General features: G+C 38.0%; 2 protein-coding genes across 2 annotated transcripts; one reads left to right on the top strand and one right to left on the bottom strand.

Annotated features, from left to right (window-relative positions):
* Nucleotides 1-1216: 1216 nt before the first annotated feature.
* Nucleotides 1217-2984, bottom strand: LOC107804015 (cysteine desulfurase, mitochondrial-like). Its single transcript, XM_016627822.2, has one exon. The coding sequence runs from the start codon at nucleotides 2937-2939 to the stop codon at nucleotides 1569-1571; it is 1371 nt and encodes a 456-aa protein (XP_016483308.1). The 5' UTR covers nucleotides 2940-2984; the 3' UTR covers nucleotides 1217-1568.
* Nucleotides 2985-3640: 656 nt separating this feature from the next.
* LOC107804014 (uncharacterized) lies at nucleotides 3641-7171 on the top strand. The gene is made up of 2 exons (XM_016627821.2): nucleotides 3641-3991; nucleotides 4703-7171. The coding sequence occupies exon 2, from the start codon at nucleotides 4737-4739 to the stop codon at nucleotides 6888-6890; it is 2154 nt and encodes a 717-aa protein (XP_016483307.1). The 5' UTR covers nucleotides 3641-3991; nucleotides 4703-4736; the 3' UTR covers nucleotides 6891-7171.
* The last annotated feature ends 16239 nt before the right edge of the window (nucleotides 7172-23410 follow it).

The following is a 23410-nucleotide window of genomic DNA, read 5'->3' on the forward strand; positions in this document are numbered from 1 at the left end:
CTCGCCCAGCATATTCTCACCTATGCTCAGATTTGAAGCTTATTCCTCTATTTGTGTTTCTTTTCCTAGTTTCGACTCGATTACTTAATCACCAATTCTCCTTTGAAACCTTCTATTTAATGTTGAGCCAAATATGTAAGTCATGTATCTGGGAGATCTCCCGTGATCCACAAAGCTTAATCTACCGTAGACCTATGCTGAGAGCACTCCCCCATTACAGTTTACATACAATTGGAATTCAAGGAATAACATTTGAAGAGCAAAACGTGATGAGGTTTTCAAGATTTCTAGCGCAGGATCTGGCTATTCTTAATTTAAAACATAAATGCCTTAAAAAGATCAACAACCTTGCATGCACCAAGATTAAGCTTATTAAAAGCCAGCAAACATCTCTTTCTTCACAAGGGCGCTCCCCAGCATGATATCGATACAACCAACACCATAAATCCATTTAGCAGCCTTGACCAGTAATGACCACCAATGTTACATCAACTAACAATAATGGCAATGCATTAATGAAGATCCACTTTTACCTTACAATGTAAGACTACATTTACAAGCTCACCAACAACTAGCCTCAGTACAAGGGCAAATGGTAGATGCTGGTAGAGGGAGGATTTCATTGAGAAATACAACATGAAGATATAATAACATAAGGAAGCAACTAGAACTAGCAGAAATCAAACTTCAATCATGATTTGAAATAGCAGGAACACACACAAATTCACTAGATGAAAGCATTAATAAGGCAAATGTTGACACCTAATTGAGATGTTTCACTGCCATGACATCAAATCTCGAAATCTTCAAACGTGAATCCCTCAGATTAATTTGTCATAATTTCACGAGTTTCAGTTATTTGCAAAAACTAACCAGAAGCAAAGCATCTTAAACAAAGATGGCCTCAAGCAAACAGCAACGAAGGACACAAGGCAAGGCCACCATAATATCCAAACCAACATAATCAAAGGGTACAAGCAACATTCATTCTGTGTCCCTTGATATTCCTCCACATAGCACATAACTTTGTTGAATTTAAACCACCGATGGCGATGAGATGATTAAAGTCTCTGCTATATCACAGGCAATCATCCAATCTTTGGCAATTATCCAATCTTTTTATACCCTGACATGTAAAGTATAGGCCAGTGCAGAATTGTCGAATGCAGTAAAACAATGTAAATTATTTCCTAAAACAATCAGAAACACCATAAACTTTGCTGAAATAATCATGCAAACACAAATTGGTCTAAATCATAGTATAAGCTTTTCAATGGTCGCGAGCAAAACTTAAACAAAGGGCAGAAACAACCCATCATTTATACTAGAATAGATGCTATGCTCTGTCACTAAAGCACAACTCTACCACTATATCATGCACAATTACAGTGCCAACTTAGAGTCGATGACAGTAAACATCTTATTGAAGAAACTTAGCTCATAACAATAGCCTTGAAATTCAGGGACATGTACTAGATATTCTGAAGCAGAACCTGGACCGTCAACTTCATTCCACATCCCCATGTAGTGGCAGTTATCGTCCCAATTCCAATCAATCAGCAATCAAACTAATGCTGCGCCCACTGGATACTCTTTATATCAATCCCCTCTTTAACCATTTCATAAAGCGGGCTCATTTCCCTCAACTTCTCAACCTGTTTGACCGTAAGATCCATCGCACGATCAATCTCTTGCTCAGTAGTAAACCTCCCAATTCCATATCGAATCGATGTATGGGCCATGTCTTCTTCAACTCCCAACGCCCTCAACACATAGGAGGGCTCCAAACTTGCACTGGTACATGCACTTCCACTTGATACAGCAACTTCCTTCAAACCCATCAACAAACTCTCACCTTCCACATATGCAAAAGATAAGTTCAAATTCCCGGCATATCGCCTTTCAACACTTCCATTAACAACAACCCCATCAATCTTAGACCTTATCCCATTCAGCAACCTCTCTTGCAAACCCTTAATCCTCTGGCCATCATATTCCATCTCCTTCATTGCAAGCTCACAAGCTGCCCCAAACCCTACCACCAACGGAGTAGGCACTGTCCCACTCCTAATCCCTCTCTCTTGTCCACCCCCATTCATCTGTGGCTCAACCCTAATCCTCGGCCTACGCCTAATATACAAAGCTCCAACACCTTTCGGCCCATAAATTTTATGCCCACTTAACGACATCAAACTTATATTCATCTTCTCCACATCAATTGGAATCTTCCCCAACGCTTGTGCAGCATCAGTATGAAAAGGAACACTAAATTCTTTGCAAATTTTTCCAATTTCCTCCATAGGCTGAATCACACCTATTTCATTATTCACCATCATAACTGATACCAAACCCGTATCAGGCCGTATAGCAGCCCGAAGCTTTTCTAGGTCCACAAGTCCATCGGACTCAACTGGAAGGTAAGTTACATCAAAGCCCTCTTGCTGTAAGTGACGGCAAGAATCAAGCACGCATTTATGCTCCGTTTGAGTAGTAATAACATGTCTCTTCTTATCCCTATAAAAATGTAAAACCCCCTTAACTGAAATATTATTGGACTCAGTAGCACCGGAGGTGAAAATTATCTCCTTGGGAGAAGCATTAATTAGGGCTGAAACTTGGGCTCGGGCTGCCTCAACGGCCTGATCTGATTCCCAGCCGTAAAGGTGAGTTCGGGAATGGGGATTTCCGAAACGGGAGAGATGGTAAGGCAGCATAGCGTCGAGAACCCTAGGATCAATAGGAGAAGTTGCTTGCATATCCAAGTACAGAGGTCTACCGGAGATTTTCACACCTTTCATCGTGATGCCCGTAGTTTCTTCCTCGTACGGTTCCACAACCGCCGCTGCCACCGTGGAAAACGGGCGGAGACGGCCGTGGCCGCCGCAGGGTTTAAGGATATTACGCTGTAGCGCGGTGGTTAGAAATTTCGAGAACATCATTTCAACTCACCGGTTTCTGACTCAGTTTTTTGTTTAACATACTAAATACTGTATATATTTATTATTTATAAAAAAAAAAGGTCACCGAATCACCGACGAAAACTGCCTTCGTTATTCGGTCACACGTGGCAGTTTCTCCACTGTACATTAACTCATTAACCCTTTGGTCGATTGCAACGACGTCGTTATCTTCTGTAATGGCGTCGTATTAGTGTCAATTTGTGTGTTGACAATTTTAGGCTCGTGGGAAAGGGAGTGTTAAGGAGATGAGAGATGCCAGTGTAAACGCAACAGTTGTTTAAATTATATAAAACGAGGGGAATATGTGTGGTTTTTAAGAGTCCGTTTTACTTAGCTGATTTAGAGTAGTCGATAAGTATTAAGTGATGAAAAGCACTTTTAAGTGCTGAAGTTGATTATTAATAATAAGCAGTTGAAGAACTGGGTATACAAAGAGTTTTGTTTTAAAAAAAAATATTTTAGGGATAGAATAGTAAATATTTTTGTCAAACCTAAAATGCTTTGATAAGTTGTGGAGAATAACTTACGGCTTTTGGCTTATTTTTAGCTTATAAGCACTTAAATTATAAGCACTTTTAATTTTAACAAACGCGTAGATAAGCCAAAAAATAAGTTTGACCAGCTTATAAACTTAGCCAAACATCCTCTAAATACGTAATAAAGTGAGAAAAACTGGATCTTGATCTGAACCTAAAAGGAAAAAAGAAGCATTTAAGTTTCAGGGGTCACGTCTTCACCTCTTCTGATAGTTCGTGATTCAACCTCTACAAAAACTACTGGCTACCCATTAAACACTTAAACCATTTCTCTTTGGCTTTTTCAACAATATTGTTTATGGGGTTCCGGTAATACAATTATAGTATTGTTATTATTACTAAGTTTGTGGTTTAAGGATCTTATTGCAACTTTGTACCTTTTCTTCCATTCTAATCATTTGACCAAATTTGCCTATAAAGTTACCTACTTTTGCTTATTTACAATAGGGATCTTGAATCCAGACGCTGAGACTCGCTTCTATTACTGCATATCAGGTATGCTCTTTCTCATTTAGTATTGTGGAAAGATTTCTAATTTATGTTTTTTTGACTTGTTGGTAAGGGTATTTATTCACGACTGTTCCGTGCTTATATACAAATTCAGATCTTTTGAGAACAATGTGGGCGTGTATTTCTGAGTGTTCTTTAATGGCTGCAGTTTCAATTGTATGTTTTTGCCAGCCTTTTGTCTTTAAAAATTTCATGCTGGTTTGCCTTCAATATGTAAAATCATAACTTGATTTTACATAATGTAACACGTCAACATTTCTATGAATTGTACTTGGAGAGGTTTTGTTTGGGTCTGATTGTTGAGGTTTTCTTTGGAGTTGAATAGATGATAAAAACCTGTTTTTTTTTTTTCACTTCATCGAAAAATGAATGTTTTAGCTACTCTGAACATGTTTAGATCTGGATGAAGTAAATAAGTAGCAAGTCAGATCCAGCAAAAATAACCAATTCCGTAGTTTTAACTGAGTTGATTATATTGGATTGTCTAACAGATTAATAGTGTCTGCAAATTTATCTAAACTCTTGGTCTCTGTTAACCAGTGTCGCTGTTTTGTTTTCTTTAGATGTACCCATCTTTAGTGTTATTCTCTTGATAGGTCAGTATTTTTATCAAGAGAATTTTTTCTCTAGATTTCATGGATTCTTGCTCTGGCTCGAGCCCTTAAATTACCTTTTATTTTTGGATCTTTTTTGAAGTTGTGGTAATTGGATTCGGAAAAAGATCATCATCATGTTCAAGTATTCACCACGTAGAAACCAGAGAAATAAAGGATTCAAGGTGAAGCATGCCCTTCAGATATGTGTACTTGTAGGTGTTTGTATCTGGCTGCTTTACCAAGTCCAGCACTCACGTACCAAGAAAGCATCTTATGAACAAAATACAAGTGTTTCGGAGAAGGTACAGAGTGAGAATGATGTTATCAGGTTAGGAAGGAAGGATCTCCAACCTCAAGAGAGGGAAGAAGAAATTGACGATGAGAAGCTGAAGGAGGTGACAGAGGAAGAAGAGGGTAAAAGTTTCAACGACGACACCAAAGTGGACGAGCATGATCTTGATCTAGAAAAATCAGCACAGGATACTGAGCAGAAAGGGGATTCAGTGGATGAGGATGCAGGGACGGAGAAAATCCAGGAGAAGGAAGCGAGAAGAGAAGACAATGCTGAACCAAAAAGCAAAGAGAATACTGAAGAGGGCAAAGGTGATAGTAATGAGGAAGCCACTGACATGAACACCAACAACAGTGAATCTAGAGAAGAAGATAGGGAGAAAGACCAGGGAAAGCTAAGTGGCGTTGAGGGTGAAGAAAATAAGGACCAGGAAATAGAAAAGGAAGACAAAGATGTAAAAGAAAACAGTGACAAGGAAAGTGAAAGTGACGATGGTAAAGAGAAGGAAACTGAGGGAAACATTGATGCAGAAACTGATGTGAAGGAAGAGAAGGTAGAAAGTGAAGAGAGTGGAGGTGAAGAGATCTCTAAGAATCAAAGCGAAGAAGCAGTTGAAAATGAAAGCGAAAAGAAGTCAGCAGAGTCGGAGGAAAGTAATGAGGAAAAAGTAAAAGGATATGATGAGAGCAAAGAAGAGAAGAATGAGGGAGATAGTAGAGAGAACGATGAAGTCAACAAAGAGAAGGAAGAGAACCAAAACAAAAATGAAGAATCTGGCTCATTAGGAGAAGATAAGGTTCATGATGAAAGCGATAGGACTAATGAGGCTGCAACAGTAGAAAATGGCAAGGAAGAGAGTTCATTGGTCAAAGAGACTTCAGATTCTGAAAACATGACAGGAACAGAAGGAGATGGTAATGTAGCCTTGAACAATGAGGAGCAATCCAAGAAGGGAGAAGATGAGTTGCAGGACAATAAAAACAAGAACGAGGGAAGTGATGAAAGTCTGAAGAAGTCGGAGGCAGATGCTGGAGAAAATAAGATGATTGAACAAAGTAGTTCTGCAGATGCGAATGCTGCTGGAGAAGCGAGTAATGGAAGCAACACCGAGGACAATTCAAATCCCGTGGCAGGAAACAATGAAGCCACTAGCCAGCAGACAGAAACTGGCAATGCTGCCTCTGAGACCAATCAAAATGAGAACAACAGTAGTGATAACTCCAATGCTGCAGCTGGAACCAATGAAGCCAATGAACATCAACAAGGAAATGAGAACTCTGCCTCTCATACCCAAAATGAGAACAACGCTAGCGATAACTCAAATCCTGCAGCAGGAAATGAGAACAACTCTAGTGACGACTCCAATTCTGCAGCAGAAACCAATGAAGCACAGCAGCAGGACAATAACAGTTCTGCCTCTGGTACCACACAAAATGAGAACAACGCTGGTGAAGACTCCAATTCTGCAGAAGGAACCAATGAAGCCAATAAAAAGCAGCAGGAGAATGAGAAGAACTTAGCCAATGAGGCTGCTTCTGTTGGAGATGGCACACAGAACATTTCAAATGAGCAGCAGTCTGAGAAAAGTGATTCAAACACCTCGGCAAATGAAGAATCAGTAACAAGTTCAAACAGCTCTGAATCTGTTGTATCAGTTGACCAAAATGGCAATTCTGTTACAGCTGGGGCAACTGAGAAATCAACAGGAAGTGGGAGCGACCAAAATGAGGCAAACCAGAAATCAGATGCTAATTCAGATCCTGGCTCTGAGAATAAAATCAATCCCTCAAATGACAATGACGAGACAGACACAGATCAAAACAAATCGACTGATACTTCCAGCTCAAATGGGAATTCTGATGATAGCCAGCAAAGCCAAGTCGAGTCAACAAATTCTGCAATTCCTCAAGAAGAGACAGAGGCTCGTACGGATCTGGGTACATTGCCACAGACAGGAACCGAGGGGAACAGCCATGAAGAAGCTGCAGCAGAGTAACATAGATACCTCTTATAATTTCTTTGTTCAAGGTTTTATTCTACATTCTTTTCTTTTGTTGCCTTATTTTAAATTCTAAGGCAAATGTGAAAGTAAGATAACTTGGGTTGCTTGCTGGTCAATGCTGAAGAGCCCATTATGTAACAAATATAAAGTTCGATGTTGCGCCAGAACTTTGTGAATTGGTTATCTCTATCGCATAAGCGTGTATCTGCATGTCTGAATCTTGCAATGTTCCATTGTTAATGATAAGAGTCCATCTTTAGAGCATACTGCCAAAAGCATCTGATTTATCAATTTTGATCATTGATAATGGTTTATTGCATTTTCTAGAAATTTTGACTCTTATTAGCTTTTTAATGAACTCGCCAGTAATCTTCCATTTACATTTGGTGACCGCTTATGTCGTAATTTGATAATCGCCTATTTGTAATGTTATATTGAAACGACGATCACAAAGATTGCTTATTTGTCGATTTTATGTTTTGGTTGATGATGGTCCTTGAGCCGAGGTCTATCAGAAATAATCTCTCTACCTTCTCAAGGTAGGGGTAAGGTTCGCATACATACTACCATCCCCAAACCCCACTTGTGGGATTATCAGAAATGTTTTGGTTGTTGATGCTGGTAATACGCCTGATAGGGTGAATAAGATCAAGCTTAGAAACTGTTTGCTTTAACATTTTCAGAGACTACTGCCTTTCATGTAAAAATGTGAGTGGATCATTTTCATTATTTTCTAATTTGGACATGCTATGTTCTCTACTTTTTCGGTTTGCTTAGCTTCTACAAAAGTAATTATACCTACTTGTGGCATAGGTCCTGAAACACTATCGGAGAAGAGGTGCTACCTAAAATGAGAGCACCTCCAGTTTATGTGACTTTGCTATAGTCAAATCCCAAATTCCTAATCCCCTGGTCGTGGACTTGATTGCTTAACTAGATGTTTGTGGCATGAGATTGCCGTGGACGTGCTTAAAAGATACAGCACTATTCATAAGCAGTTTTTGAATTAGTGTCGCAGTTTGTATATCAATAAGCTTGAACAAGCCTGTGTATAAGCTATTTGAGGCTTCACTTTAAAATACCAGCTGTCACACCTCCTTTTTGCGCGCCCCGCCCCGAAGGGTAAAAATGCGAGGGAGTTTTTCCAATTTAAGTGACAATATTCGAAATGGGATTATTTATTTAATTCAGAGTCGCCACTTGGGAAAGATTTGGCTTTTGGTGTCCCAAGTCACCGGTTTATCTTGAATCCCAAATCGAGGAAAATATTCGACTTTTCCAAATGAAGTCTGCGAACCAGAAATTCTAAGTAAGGAATTCTGTTGACCCGAGGGAAGGTGTTAGGCACCCTCGAATCCCGTGGTTCTAGCACGGTCGCTTAAATTGTTATAATGGCTAAATATTTGATTTAAATATATGTTATGACTTACGTGCTTTTATTAAGTTTAAACCGCTTTTATTATTATCATTTATTTTTATAGAATTGCAACGTCGTGAAAATGCATCTCGAACCACGTCACAATCAATGCACTCGTGGTCGTCGACACATTTTGACTCCGTTGAGATTCGGATTTGGGTCACATCAATGTGCACCCGTGTTTAAGAAGGTTAAATTATTAAAGGTGCGCCTAAAGCAACTAGCGTATTGTTATTTTGGGAAGGCCGTAAAATTCGCTAAACGGCCTGTCCCGAATTCAAAGTATTTTAATATATACATTTAGAGGGCCCCGCAGCTTGTGCATTTTTGTTTGTCGAGGCTCGTCTCATTTTTATTTAAAAGGATAAACCTACAGTGACTATATTTTCTATTAAGTTCATCTCTAAAATAAAAGAAAATTTCTTAATTATTTACATGCTGAAAAACGTAACTTATTTATTAAGTTACGACTAATGTGAACGGAAAATTGCGATCGCGTTTGTACAAGGAAAAACTGCTTTAATTCTACATTCTATTATTTACTAATACTAGAGCATGAGATAGATACACAATAATATCAAAAACAGATTAATTCAACTAACATTATTAGATGAAGAAGTTATACATATGCAATCCATTACTTATTAATAAATCGACTACATTTTTATATAAAGAAAGGAAAATTATATTCAAACAACAAATCTAAACAGTTCGGATTCAACAGGAACAAAGCCTGATTAATATTTCATTTTTTGCTTCAAGCCGAGATTGTACAAATGTGTACCTGGAAACAGCAGTACAAGAACAAAAGAAGTAGGAGTCAGCGACAGTAATAACGCGGCAACAGCAGGTTCAGCAACACCGCAAAACCAGTAAAAACCAGTAGAATAACCCAGTAACAGATTGAAAACTCAGCAGTGCAAAAGTACAATCGCAGTCAAAGCAGAAGAGAGAAAAGATACGAGATGCAGTAGTTTCTGACTTTTGAATGACACTCGAAGAAAAGCAAACAGAATTGTTCGAGTGAAAGTTCAAATTGTCTTTCTCTTTTATTATCACAAACTCTCTCCCAGTATAAAAGTATGTCAACTCTCAAGTGTAAAAAGAATCTGTCAACTCTCTCTAAAAATCCTCTCAATAATATTCAACTCTTTTTTCTCTCCCCCCAAAAAATCTCTCCTTTTAATGTCAAGAATCACTCTATATATAGCAAGACAAGTCTTCAATTCCCAACCCCCAAATTATTCCCCCAATGGCATGCTTTGTCCCACTATCAAATGTCTTCTTTATTTTAAAACTTTGTCCCCCATGCCTACATTAAATAAATGTCACATTACCAACCCATTACAATATGTCCCCCATGCCTACATTAAACAAGTACAAGATTCCTCCCCATTATGTTTTGTCTTGTCCCCCATTATATTAAACAAGTACATCAAAAACTCCACCCCATTATATTTGTCCCCCATGCTTAACATAAAGAATCAAAATAATGTTCAATTACCAAACTACCCCTCCGACCTTATTGCAATTACAAATCTACCCCGAATGCAATGCAATTTACCAAATTACCCCCATCAGCTCTAAACACTCAATTAATCATAACTTGACCAAAATATGATCAAGATGACCAATTTCTCAACAATCTTCAACAACAATTATATGAACACCATGAACAACACAACTCAAAATTAATGGAATGAATTAACCATATCGGGAACCAATCCTAGTTAATTTAGACCATGAATGTATGAGCAAGAACACAACAATACAAACAACAAAATACTAAATTAACACATCAAAGACAAACATAAACTCACATTAAATCACTGGATTTAAACATGAACTTCAAACAAAGATGAACATGAATTAAATCTGTTTTTAAGCAACAAACATGACGGATTCTAACGATTCAAACAACATTAATATTTTCTGGAAAATACATAACACATGAAACAAATTGAAGAAATAATTAATTAAATTTCAATTTGAATCTAACAAACATTAAACTAACAAATATTCACTTCAACAATAATACGAACATGAAATAAACATGAAAAACAAGTAATTAATCTTTCATTTGGAATCTGAAAAATTAATTTAACAAACAACACATGAACATGAACTAAAAATTAATTCAAACGATAAACAAAACAAACATTTGCCGATTTTAGATTCGAAAATATCAAAACAAAATACGGGCAAAAAATAAAACTCGAAAATCTACTAACCGGAGATGAACAACGCCGAATTCGATTGTATGGACTATTTCGACAAACCTCAAATGGGAATAAATCTGCCCGGACTCAACAACGAACTCAACGACGAACGAACGAATGACCAAAGGAGATGGTCGTTTGGCATCGTTTGAAAACGAAGCAGAAGGCAGCAGCACCCCGAGTCGTCGATGCTTGCTCGACTGGACGGGCAGTAGTGAAACAAAGACGCGACAGTTGGGGACGGGGCAGTGCAGACTGGATGTTGCGAAGAAGATGAAGGCAGCCACCATGGACGACGATGGCAAAGCATGAAGCAAAGCCTGAAGCAACCTGCTTGGTTGATGACAACGCAAACGGCGAGCAAGCAGAAAGCTCGACTAGTCGGGCAGCGTCAATGGCGGGAAGGCAGTGCCGCCATGGACGACGATGGCAAAGCTCAGAGACGACTGAGCAAACAGCAGTGACTGAATGGAAAAGCTCAGTTTAGGGTTTAAAACCCTAATGCTGGCTGAATGGAAAAAAGTTCAGTTTAGGGTTTAAAACCCTAATGCTGACTAAAGGAAAAATTCAGTTTAGGGTTTAAAACCCTAATGCTGATTGCATGGAAAAGCTCAGTTTAGGGTTTAAAACCCTAATGCTGGCTGAATGGAAAAAAGTTCAGTTAGGGTTTAAAACCCTAATGCTGATTAAAGGAAAAAGGTCAATTTAGGGTTTAAAACCCTAATGCTGACTGAATGGAAAAGCTCAGTTTAGGGTTTAAAACCCTAATGCTGGCTGAATGGAAAAGTTCAGCTTAGGGTTTAAAACCCTAATGCTGATTGAAGGAAAAAGGTCAGTTTAGGGTTTAAAACCCTAATGCTGATTAAAGGAAAAAGGTCAGTTTAGGGTTTAAAACCCTAATGCTGACTGACTGGAAGGAAAAGTTCAGATTAGGCTTTAAAACCCTAATGCTGACTAAGGGAAAGGTTCAGTTTAGGGTTTAAAACCCTAATGCTGACTAAAGGAAAGAGTTCAGTTTAAGGTTTAAAACCCTAATGCTGACTGAATGGAAAAGTTCAGCTTAGGGTTTAAAACCCTAATGCTGACTGAATGGAAAAGTTCAGTTTAGGGTTTAAAACCCTAATGCTGATTAAAGGAGAAGTTCAGTTTAGGGTTTAAAACCCTAATGCAGACTCAAGGAAAAGTTCAGTTTAGGGTTTAAAACCCTAATGCTGACTGAAGGAAAGAGTTCAGTTTAGGGTTTAAAATCCTAATGCTGACTAAATGAAAAAGTTCAGTTTAGGGTTTAAAACCTTAATGCTGACTAAATGGAAAAGTTCAGTTTAGGGTTTTAAAACCCTAATGCTGACTGAAGGAAAAGAGTTCAGTTTAGGATTTAAAACCCTAATGCTGACTAAAGGAAAAGTTCAGTTTAGGGTTTAAAACCCTAATGCTGACTGAATGGAAAAGTTCAGTTTAGGGTTTAAAACCCTAATGCTGACTGAATGGAAAAGTTCAGTTTAGGGTTTAAAACACTAATGCTGATTAAAGGAAAAAGTTCAGTTTAGGGTTTAAAACCCTAATGCTGATTAAAGGGAAAAAGTTCAGTTTAGGGTTTAAAACCCTAATGCTGGCTGAATGAAAGAGTTCAGTTTAGGGTTTAAAACCCTGATGCTGACTAAATGGAAAAGTTCAGTTTAGGGTTTAAAACCCTAATGCTGACTGAAAGGGAAAAGTTAAGTTTAGGGTTTAAAACCCTAATGATGACTGGTTGGGGGGTAAAGTTCGAGAATGCTAGCTAGCCTCTCTTTTTTTGGATTTTCTTGTTTTAGTAGAAGATAAAAGGGAGTCTCGCGGAAACTTACCTTTCGAGTGAATTCCTTATTGTCAAAATATTTCTTGTACCCATGTACCTTCTTCTTTGGGCGACACCTGCTTCTTGCACGGTTGTCTTGGATTATACCTGTTTCAACTTTTCAAACAAAGAACAATTGTTAGTTCGGAAATGACGGTCGGTTTGGTGACATTGATCGTTCCTGTTGCTTTGTTGTGTCCTTATTTCTGTCGCGAAGTCCCGCCGTTGATTGGATTCAAATGGCGAAACTCTTTTGACTACTCAGGCTTTGTATTTCCAGATTCTGTGATGATTTGCCTCGTAAGGCTCTTTTTTTCGCTTTTTTTTTGTGTCCCATCTTCCTTGGAGATTCTCAACGGGGATTTTATTGGGGATACTCTGTGGGGATTTGTACAAAAGGAAGCTCTGTGGGGGGAATATTTACAAAGTGGATTCTTTGTGTGGATTTTTGTACAACGGGGCATGCTGGGGATTTGTTTCAAAGCGGGCTTTCTAGGATTTGTTGGGGTAAGCTTGTTGGGGAATTTTTACAAAGGGACTCGCTGGGGATGTGCTGGGGAAATTCCAACAGGGATTTTTTTTTATATTGGGGAGATTCTGTGGGGGATTGTACAAGGGGAGACTCTGTGGGGATTTGTACAGAACGGACTTGCTGGGGATTTGTTGGGGCAAGCTTGCTGGAGAATTTTTACAAGGGGAGGCTTTGTGGGGATTTCTTTTTTTTTTTTTTAACTTCGTGGAGGCGATTAACCATGTGAAACCCAAACCTTTCAACTTCAATCGCCTTTATAGGCTGCCATGACCAGTCGAGGTCGTCTTGATGCCCCCTGCTGAGGCTGGGTGCCCTTTGCACATTAGCGTGTATCCAACGAAAGCCCTGTAAATCAGTCTTGCCATCCTTTCTTTGTCTTGGTTTTGGAACAATGTTAGACCAAAAGGGATTCAAAGAGAAACAAATAATTGAATGGAGAATGAGTTTAAAACTAGAAGTGTCCCTTTCGAGGAAAGGAGAGAAGGACTTATCCGGAGTACATGCGGACTTCAATGAACATGACATGCCTTTTGGACTGGATGCCTGATCTGTGTAAACCGTCTGACTCCCAAAAATTTATCACAACTTTGCCTTGAATACCGAGGAACCTTGCTATGACTCTCTTGATGACGGTGGTTGTGAGGATCTCATTTTCGGTCATGGGCGCCCTTTGTGGGTTTTCACGAGCTGGCATTTTCATTTCGTTTCTTACCATCTCCTTATAGTGCCCGGGTGGGTGTTCACTAAACAAGACTTCTCATTTTGATTTTCTCTGCTTAGCGTCGCCTTACGGTGCCCGTGTGGGTTTTCACCAGCAAGACTCTCTCATTTTATTTCCTCATTTTGTTGTATCAGACCCAAATAAATCCATCCTCCCATTTTGAACCGCTTTGCCGATTGATCAGAAGGACTTGAACAAGGTTTGGGGTAAAAGGAATTTGGATTGAACTACAACTTTAGAACCTTTTGGGCGGGATCATTGCCGAACCATTATAACTTCTGCCCCAGTTTCACTTTTGGGGGACTTCTTGTATTTTTATTTTGGTGTGACTGAACCCCAAGGAGAGGTTGCCTACGTATCCTTTCGGAATCAAGTCAAACGTAGTTCAGGCCACTTTTGTTTTTGGATTTTTTTTTTGTATATATATTTTCTTATTTTTCCAATTCTTTCTTCTTCTTTTTTCATTTTTCTTTTTCATTTTATTTTCAATAATATTTTCAGGTTCCAAAGAGGGTAATCAAAGAAGAGTAACCAGCTCAAATGGGTTTTGCAAAGGGTTGATAGTGTTTGGGTAGCGAGAATGAAAGCCTTCGTCATCTCAAACGGACAAGATTTTATTATATAAAGGATCCAACATAGTACCTTTTGACTGCATTTGCATTGACAGTTATTTCAAGGACATTTCCTTCGATGTGTCCCGAGTACAACACACTCTTTTTGGCAGTACTCTTGTTGTAATGTATGGACCTTTCCAATTTCGGGAGTCAATTTTCCTTGAGTTGTTCCAACTCTTTGTCTTGTTTCCTTAAGCTATTCTTCATTGCGACCCAATTCTTGATTCATTATTTCGAGGTCTGACAGAGTTTTAAGATCCGGGCATGAAGTCCGCAAGCATGTCATATTATTGAAATCTGCATTTAACAGAAACTAAAAAGAGAATGAGAAAATTGACAAGATTTAAGAAAAGAGACATTCCGGGAAAATGAAATATCAATTTCATTTGATTTTCTTTTCTTTTTTTTTTTTGTTTTCATTTGATTTTTTTTTTTAAAAAAAATTTTGAAGATAGAAGGGTTTACATCGGAAAGTAAGACAATAAAGTAAAACATCCGGATCACACCCTGAGATAATCCAGATGCAGAAAGGATAGCAAGACTGGCTACCGAGACTCCCGTCTGATGGGGAACTTTCAGGCTTGACAATCGTTTTTTGGCCTTTCTTCTGTCTCAGCAATGGCTGCAATAGCCTTCAGTGCTGGATCAAATTCCTCAGCTTCACAGATCATTCCATCTATTGGCCCATTTGTGAGAGTAGGCAGGGGAATGTTCATTATGTTAGGAACCTTTTCGTCCCGGTGAACGATTCTTTCAGCTTCAATCAAGTCCTCAACTGCTATTTTGAGGGTCCAATGACCAACAGTCCTTTGTACCGTGCCCCACTGCTCCAGAGTGGCATTCACATCTAGTATCAGCTCGATGCGGGGAGGGGGGACTCGGTGTTTGGCCGATTTGGGGCCACTGGCTGCAACAGACTTCGCCTGACTAGCTTTTGGAACAAGCCTGAGTATGATTCACCAATAGAGGTGAACTGATTCCTTTTGAAAGACTCTCTTGGGTGAGGATTGTACTGATGAACATTTGATTGGGGGATTATATGGAGCTTGGTAAGGATGGGCGTTTCTGGGAGGTGGAGCTCAGTTTTGTGTATAATGTTGTGGCCGCGTGCAGGGCTGCATGTTCATCACCGCATACCAACAAAACCAATCACCTGAACAGAACCTGGCTGATTACTCACACACACAACCTTGTTAGTTTTGAGGCATTTAACCATATAGGAAATCGCACGTTGGGATGCAATGCACCTAAACAGTTAAACGCTTCTACCATGTGTTTGAACGGGTTGCATGTTTCAACCCGGCCTTAAACTAGCCTTCTTCACTATGTACCTCTTTTCTTTTATTCCTACCTCTCTTTAACCACTCTTGATCTTGTTTTTGCCGCTCTTTTATTTTTTTTGCACTCTTTTTTTTTCTTTTTCTTTTTTTCTATTTTCTTTTTCACTCGATTTTCTTTTTTCTTTTCTTTCAGTTTTTTTTTCAATTTATTTTATAGCTATGATCGAATCCGATGGAGATTGCCTATGTATCATGACCCCGCATGAATCAGATCTTGCGTAGTTCGGGCCGAATGAAAGGTAAAAGCAATGAAACATTTTTTTTCTTCATAATAAAAAATTGGGTTTCAACACTCACAAAATGCAACCGAACGGTTATTTTTTGCAAACGTGGCCCCTTCCAAATTTCACATGAATTTTGAGGCCGGGGAGGATCATTTTACAAACTTGTCCGTTCTTTTACGAAAATAACCTTTCGACAACTGAAAGATACTCTAAGGCTACTTCGGCAAGAACGGTTTAAGACGCGACCGAAGCTGGCTCGGCTCATTATGACAAAATTCAAACGGTATTCACCCGACCGCTCCCTCTTGCTTTTTTTTGTTTTTTTTTCAAATTACAATAAAAACCTGGCGTTGCAAACACGGCCCTTCAGCGCCTCGGGGCGAAGGTTTTTAAGGCTGTGTGGGTCAACTGGACAAAAATACTAAACAAGACCCAAATGTGGTTGTTTATGCAAAGTCAGCCTTCCGGTGTCCCTTTCGAGAACATTCGGCTATTTATGACAAAACAGCATCACCTGACTTATTTATGACTCTTTTTATCATTTTTCAAATTAGAAAACTCAATATTGCCAACACGGCCTTTCAACGCCTCGGTGACGAAGATTTTAAGGCTGTGTGAGTCAACTGGACAAAACCTTAAAAAATGACCCAAAGGTGGCTGTTTATGCAAAGTCAGCCTTCCGGCGTCCCTTTCGGGAACATTCGGCTATTTATGACAAAACAACATCACCTGACTTATTTATGACAGATTTAAAATTTGACATATGTTTTTGGCTATTTTTAGCAAAAGGGAAGGTTGAACACCACCCAACTTATTTATGGCAAAATTTAAAATTTGACACGTTTTTATTTATTTATTGACTTTTGGCTATTTTAGCAAAAGGTGGGGTTGGACCCGATGAGGGTTGCCTATGTATCTCACATCCGGTGAGAATCAAACCCGCGTAGTTCGGGCATCGAAAATGGAGTAACTAAACTAACCCTTTTTTGGAATTTTTGAAAGAAATGCTTTTAAAAGAAGAAAGAATTTTTTTTATTTTGATTTTTGTTTTATTTTTTAAAGAAAGACTTCTAAAAAATTTATTTGCTTTTGACTTGAACTTTGGGAATTTTTTTTGTCTTTTCTTTTTATATTTTTTTTTAAAACAAAAAAGAAAATGTGTTTGGTTGATTTTTTTTCCCATTTGTTTCACCTTTTCTACGGAAGAAAGAATGTATATTTTTTGATTTATGATGTTGCCTCTTAAATTTTGAAAGAGGGACTTTTAAGAAAATGATGTGGAATTTCTGAGTTTTATTTATTTACAAAAGCACTTCTAAAGAAAAGTCCTAATATTTTGGAATTCAATTTTTCAACTATTTTTTTTTGAACATTTTACAAAAGAGAGACTAAAAAGCAAAAAGTATTTTTTTTGGATTTTTATTACTGATTTTTAATTCTTATTTCATTATTTCACATGAAAGACTTCAGAAAGAAGGAGACTATTTTTTATTTGAGTTTAAAGAAAACTTCTATATTATTTTTTATTTCTTTTTTTTTTGTATTTTCTAAAGAAAGATTTATAAAGAAAGAACTAAAGGAAAATATATATTTTTTTTGATTTTTGAAAATTGGGGCCGAAACCGATGAGGTTTGCCTACATATCTCACATCCGGTGAGAATCAGACCCGCGTAGTTCGGTAAAATTAACCGAATTATTTTAGAACAAAATTCTTTCCTTTTCAACAAACAACTTTCCAAAAATAAAAGACTACTTTTCTATCTTTTTGTTTTTCTTTTTCTTAGTAAAGCAAATTACTGAAAACAAAACATTTTCCCTTTTATTATCGTAATATTTCGGCAGAGTTTTGACAATAATTGGGCATTGCTATTTTTCAAAGTAGAAAATTAGCCCTATACACTGTTTTTTTTTTTGTTTTTTTTTTCAAATACTCCAAAGTCAGGCAGCATGCATGTCCGAGAGAAATAAATGCATGGAAACAAATAGGATGCAACAGGATGGTCTTTTCATTTCAGGTTGCTAATCCTAGACGGACCCAACCCCTGTGTTGAGTCCCCTAAGTCAAATGCAACATGATGCAAATAAGCGTTCCTACTAGGGATCCGACATGAAGTCAAGTTATTCTAGGTTCGTAACCTGGGTATTTGTTCTAGATTGTGTACCCGAGCGGACAACTCGAGTCGAGGAGGGGGCTACGTACCGGGGACCCGCGAGATCGTCCGGCTTTGTAACTTGTCCGACCTCTTTCTTATTTCAGGTATTGACACTAACAGAATAGGGAGTCTCGACCAGCGAGCTTCTCCCCGGAGGTAAGAAGAGAAGGGTTTCGGCACAGTTTATATACAGTTCAGATAATATCAAAGCGATAAAAGACAACATTTAGCACGTTATGCAAAAACATGTAATAAAGATCAGATAATAAAGACAAATATAACAATTATTCTAAGCTCGAATTCTTGAACCCTGAACCAGAGATTCTGGGTTCGTTTCCCCAGCAGAGTCGCCAGAGCTGTCACACCTCCTTTTTGCGCGCCCCGCCCCGAAGGGTAAAAATGCGAGGGAGTTTTTCCAATTTAAGTGATAATATTCGAAATGGGATTATTTATTTAATTCAGAGTCGTCACTTGGGAAAGGTTTGGCTTTTGGTGTCCCAAGTCACCGGTTTATCTTGAATCCCAAATCGAGGAAAATATTCGACTTTTCCAAATGAAGTCTGTGAACCAGAAATTCTAAGTAAGGAATTCTGTTGACCCGAGGGAAGGTGTTAGGCACCCTCGAATCCCGTGGTTCTAGAACGGTCGCTTAAATTGTTATAATGGCTAAATATCTGATTTAAATATATGTTATGACTTACGTGCTTTTATTAAGTTTAAACCGCTTTTATTATTATCATTTATTTTTATAGAATTGCAACGTCGTGAAAATGCATCTCGAACCACGTCACAATCAATGCACTCGTGGTCGTCGACACATTTTGACTCCGTTGAGATTCGGATTTGGGTCACATCAATGTGCACCAGTGTTTAAGAAGGTTAAATTATTAAAGGTGCGCCTAAAGCAACTAGCGTATTGTTATTTTGGGAAGGCCGTAAAATTCGCTAAACGGCCTGTCCCGAATTCAAAGTATTTTAATATATACATTTAGAGGGCCCCGCAGCTTGTGCATTTTTGTTTGCCGAGGCTCGTCTCATTTTTATTTAAAAGGATAAACCTACAGTGACTATATTTTCTATTAAGTTCATCTCTAAAATAAAAGAAAATTTCTTAATTATTTACATGCTGAAAAACGTAACTTATTTATTAAGTTACGACTAATGTGAACGGAAAATTGCGATCGCGTTTGTACAAGGAAAAACTGCTTTAATTCTACATTCTATTATTTACTAATACTAGAGCATGAGATAGATACACAATAATATCAAAAACAGATTAATTCAACTAACATTATTAGATGAAGAAGTTATACATATGCAATCCATTACTTATTAATAAATCGACTACATTTTTATATAAAGAAAGAAAAATTATATTCAAACAACAAATCTAAACAGTTCGGATTCAACAGTAACAAAGCCTGATTAATATTTCATTTTTTGCTTCAAGCCGAGATTGTACAAATGTGTACCTGGAAACAGCAGTACAAGAACAAAAGAAGTAGGAGTCAGCGACAGTAATAACGCGGCAACAGCAGGTTCAGCAACACCGCAAAACCAGTAAAAACCAGTAGAATAACCCAGTAACAGATTGAAAACTCAGCAGTGCAAAAGTACAATCGCAGTCAAAGCAGAAGAGAGAAAAGATACGAGATGCAGTAGTTTCTGACTTTTGAATGACACTCGAAGAAAAGCAAACAGAATTGTTCGAGTGAAAGTTCAAATTGTCTTTCTCTTTTACTATCACAAACTCTCTCCCAGTATAAAAGTATGTCAACTCTCAAGTGTAAAAAGAATCTGTCAACTCTCTCTAAAAATCCTCTCAATAATATTCAACTCTTTTTTCTCTCCCCCCAAAAAATCTCTCCTTTTAATGTCAAGAATCACTCTATATATAGCAAGACAAGTCTTCAATTCCCAACCCCCAAATTATTCCCCCAATGGCATGCTTTGTCCCACTATCAAATGTCTTCTTTATTTTAAAACTTTGTCCCCCATGCCTACATTAAATAAATGCCACATTACCAACCCATTACAATATGTCCCTCATGCCTACATTAAACAAGTACAAGATTCCTCCCCATTATGTTTTGTCTTGTCCCCCATTATATTAAACAAGTACATCAAAAACCCCACCCCATTATATTTGTCCCCCATGCTTAACATAAAGAATCAAAATAATGTTCAATTACCAAACTACCCCTCCGACCTTATTGCAATTACAAATCTACCCCGAATGCAATGCAATTTACAAAATTACCCCCATCAGCTCTAAACACTCAATTAATCATAACTTGACCAAAATATGATCAAGATGACCAATTTCTCAACAATCTTCAACAACAATTATATGAACACCATGAACAACACAACTCAAAATTAATGGAATGAATTAACCATATCGGGAACCAATCCTAGTTAATTTAGACCATGAATGTATGAGCAAGAACACAACAATACAAACAACAAAATACTAAATTAACAAATCAAAGACAAACATAAACTCACATTAAATCACTGAATTTAAACATGAACTTCAAACAAAGATGAACATGAATTAAATCTGTTTTTAAGCAACAAACATGACGGATTCTAACGATTCAAAAAACATTAATATTTTCTGGAAAATACATAACACATGAAACAAATTGAAGAAATAATTAATTAAATTTCAATTTGAATCTAACAAACATTAAACTAACAAATATTCACTTCAACAATAATACGAACATGAAATAAACATGAAAAACAAGTAATTAATCTTTCATTTGGAATCTGAAAAATTAATTTAACAAACAACACATGAACATGAACTAAAAATTAATTCAAACGATAAACAAAACAAACATTTGCCGATTTTAGATTCGAAAATATCAAAACAAAATACGGGCAAAAAATAAAACTCGAAAATCTACTAACCGGAGATGAACAACGACGAATTCGATTGTATGGACTATTTCGACAAACCTCAAATGGGAATAAATCTGCCCGGACTCAACAACGAACTCAACGACGAACGAACGAATGACCAAAGGAGATGGTCGTTTGGCATCATTTGAAAACGAAGCAGAAGGCAGCAGCACCCCGAGTCGTCGATGCTTGCTCGACTGGACGGGCAGTAGTGAAACAAAGACGCGACAGCTGGGAACGGGGCAGTGCAGACTGGATGTTGCGAAGAAGATGAAGGCAGCCACCATGGACGACGATGGCAAAGCCTGAAGCAAAGCCTGAAGCAGCCTACTTGGTTGATGACAATGCAAACGGCGAGCAAGCAGAAAGCTCGACTAGTCGGGCAGCGTCAATGGCGGGAAGGCAGTGCTGCCATGGACGACGATGGCAAAGCTCAGAGACGACTGAGCAAACAGCAGTGACACTGCTGGAGCAGGCTGAAGAAAATGAAGCAGTAGCAAACACACAAAACATGGCATCCATGGCGATGGGTTTTCCTTCCATTTTGGCCGAGGGTTTTCCGGCGAAACAACGGCGAAGCAGACGGGGAGGTCGACATGGATGGTGGTGACGTTGGTTGTTCTGAGTAGACGAAGAGTTAGGTGAGGGCAGCCATGGTTGTGAGCTTGGAGTTTTGAGAGGATGAAGAGAGGAGGCGGATGAGTTAGTGTTTTAGGGTTTTTGGTTTTATTATTTTTTGTTTTTGTGTTTAGACCAAAAAATGATGAAAGGGGTTGGGTATTGGGTTAATGGGGCGGACCGGGTCGACCCGTGTGAAGTGGACTGGGTCGTGGACAATTGTTTGGGCCTGGGGTTGAAAATTGAAGAAGTGGCCCAATCCGATTTTTATTTGTATTTTTGTTATCTTTTCTTTTTTTATTTTCTAAAACTAAATTATAAAAATACTTCAATTATTATTAAGAACTAAATTAAGTTATAAAATCGCAAATTAACTCCCAATAACAATTAACGCACAATTAAGTAATAATTAAGCATAAAATTGTTCATTTGGACATTAAATGCTAAAAATGCAAAAGATGCCTATTTTTTGTAATTTTAATTTTTGTAAAACTAATTTAATTACTAACAATTGTAGAATTAAATCCTACATGCAAAATGCGACATATTTTTTATATTTTTTATTAATTTAACAAATAAGCAAACACAGACAAATACAAATAATTATCCAAAAATATCACAAAAATACTCAAAATTTCACACCAAGGAAAATCATTTTATTTTGCATTTTCTGGGAGTATTTCTCATATAGGGCAAAAATCACGTGCTTACAGCTGCCCCTCTTTGCCCGAAGACACGAAGGGTTTTCGCGCAAAGATAAAGTGAGCGATTTTTGCCTATCCGAGTACTCCGTGTGAAGCATTTTTTTTTAAAAAGATTTAACCGAACCTCTACTTCAAAGGTTTCCTACATATCCCTGGCTAAAGGGGAATCAGGTTAATGTAGTTCGGGAAACTTTGGGTAGCTGGGACTACCATGGGATTGCAATGCTTGTTGTTACTGCTGTTGTTGTTGTCACCGCTGCTTTACTGACCGCCTTATTATAACCAAAGAAAAATTGAAACTGAACTAAACACTTATATGCATGTCAACTGCTAGTTACAAGATTCCTATCTATGATTCTTTTGCGACTTGATCTTGGGTCTTAGCTGATTCTGTTTGTAGACTCCGATCTGAATCTTGATGCTTGCAAGTTGTAGGCGCCTATTTATTTCTGCGATACTGAATAGGACGGGGTTGGTAGAACTCGGGACCTTGATCAAACCTTTGAACGATCCGCCTCTCGCCTTTCCGAATATCTCGGGACATCTTCTTTTTGTCTTTTTCTTCTTAGATTCTGAGTTGAGACTCATCTCGTGGGTTATTTCGATCCGTGTGGCTCGAGGTTAGACCTGCGGGAAAAACAAATGAACGAAATTTTTTGCCCCAGTTTCACTAGGAAAATTTCATGAATTATTCGCCAAGAAGTTCATAAAATTGATGAAAGAAGATATGAATGCTTAGTTCAGGGTTGGAGCCCTAATACCGACTAGCTGGGGAGAAATTCAGTTTTAGAGTTGAAACTCTAATACTGACCAACTGGGGAAAAGTTCAGTTTAGGGTTGGGGCCCTAATGCTGACTAAAGGAAAAGTTTAGTTTAGGGTTTAAAACCCTAATGCTGACTAAAGGAAAAAAGTTCAGTTTACGGTTTAAAACCCTAATGCTGACTAAATGGAAAAGCTCGGTTTAGGGTTTAAAACCCTAATGCTGGCTGAGTGGAAAAAAGTTCAGTTTAGGGTTTAAAACCCTAATGTTGACTGAAAGGAAGAGAGTTCAGTTTATGGTTTTAAAACCCTAATGCTAATTGTATGGAAAAGCTCAGTTTAGGGTTTAAAACCCTAATGCTAGCTGAGTAGAAAAAAGTTCAGTTTAGGGTTTAAAACCCTAATGCTGACTGAAAGGAAGAGAGTTCAGTTTAGGGTTTAAAACCCTAATGCTGATTGCATGGAAA

Source organism: Nicotiana tabacum, chromosome 3 (genome assembly GCF_000715075.1).
Source record: "Nicotiana tabacum cultivar K326 chromosome 3, ASM71507v2, whole genome shotgun sequence".
Classification (NCBI taxonomy): domain Eukaryota; kingdom Viridiplantae; phylum Streptophyta; class Magnoliopsida; order Solanales; family Solanaceae; genus Nicotiana; species Nicotiana tabacum.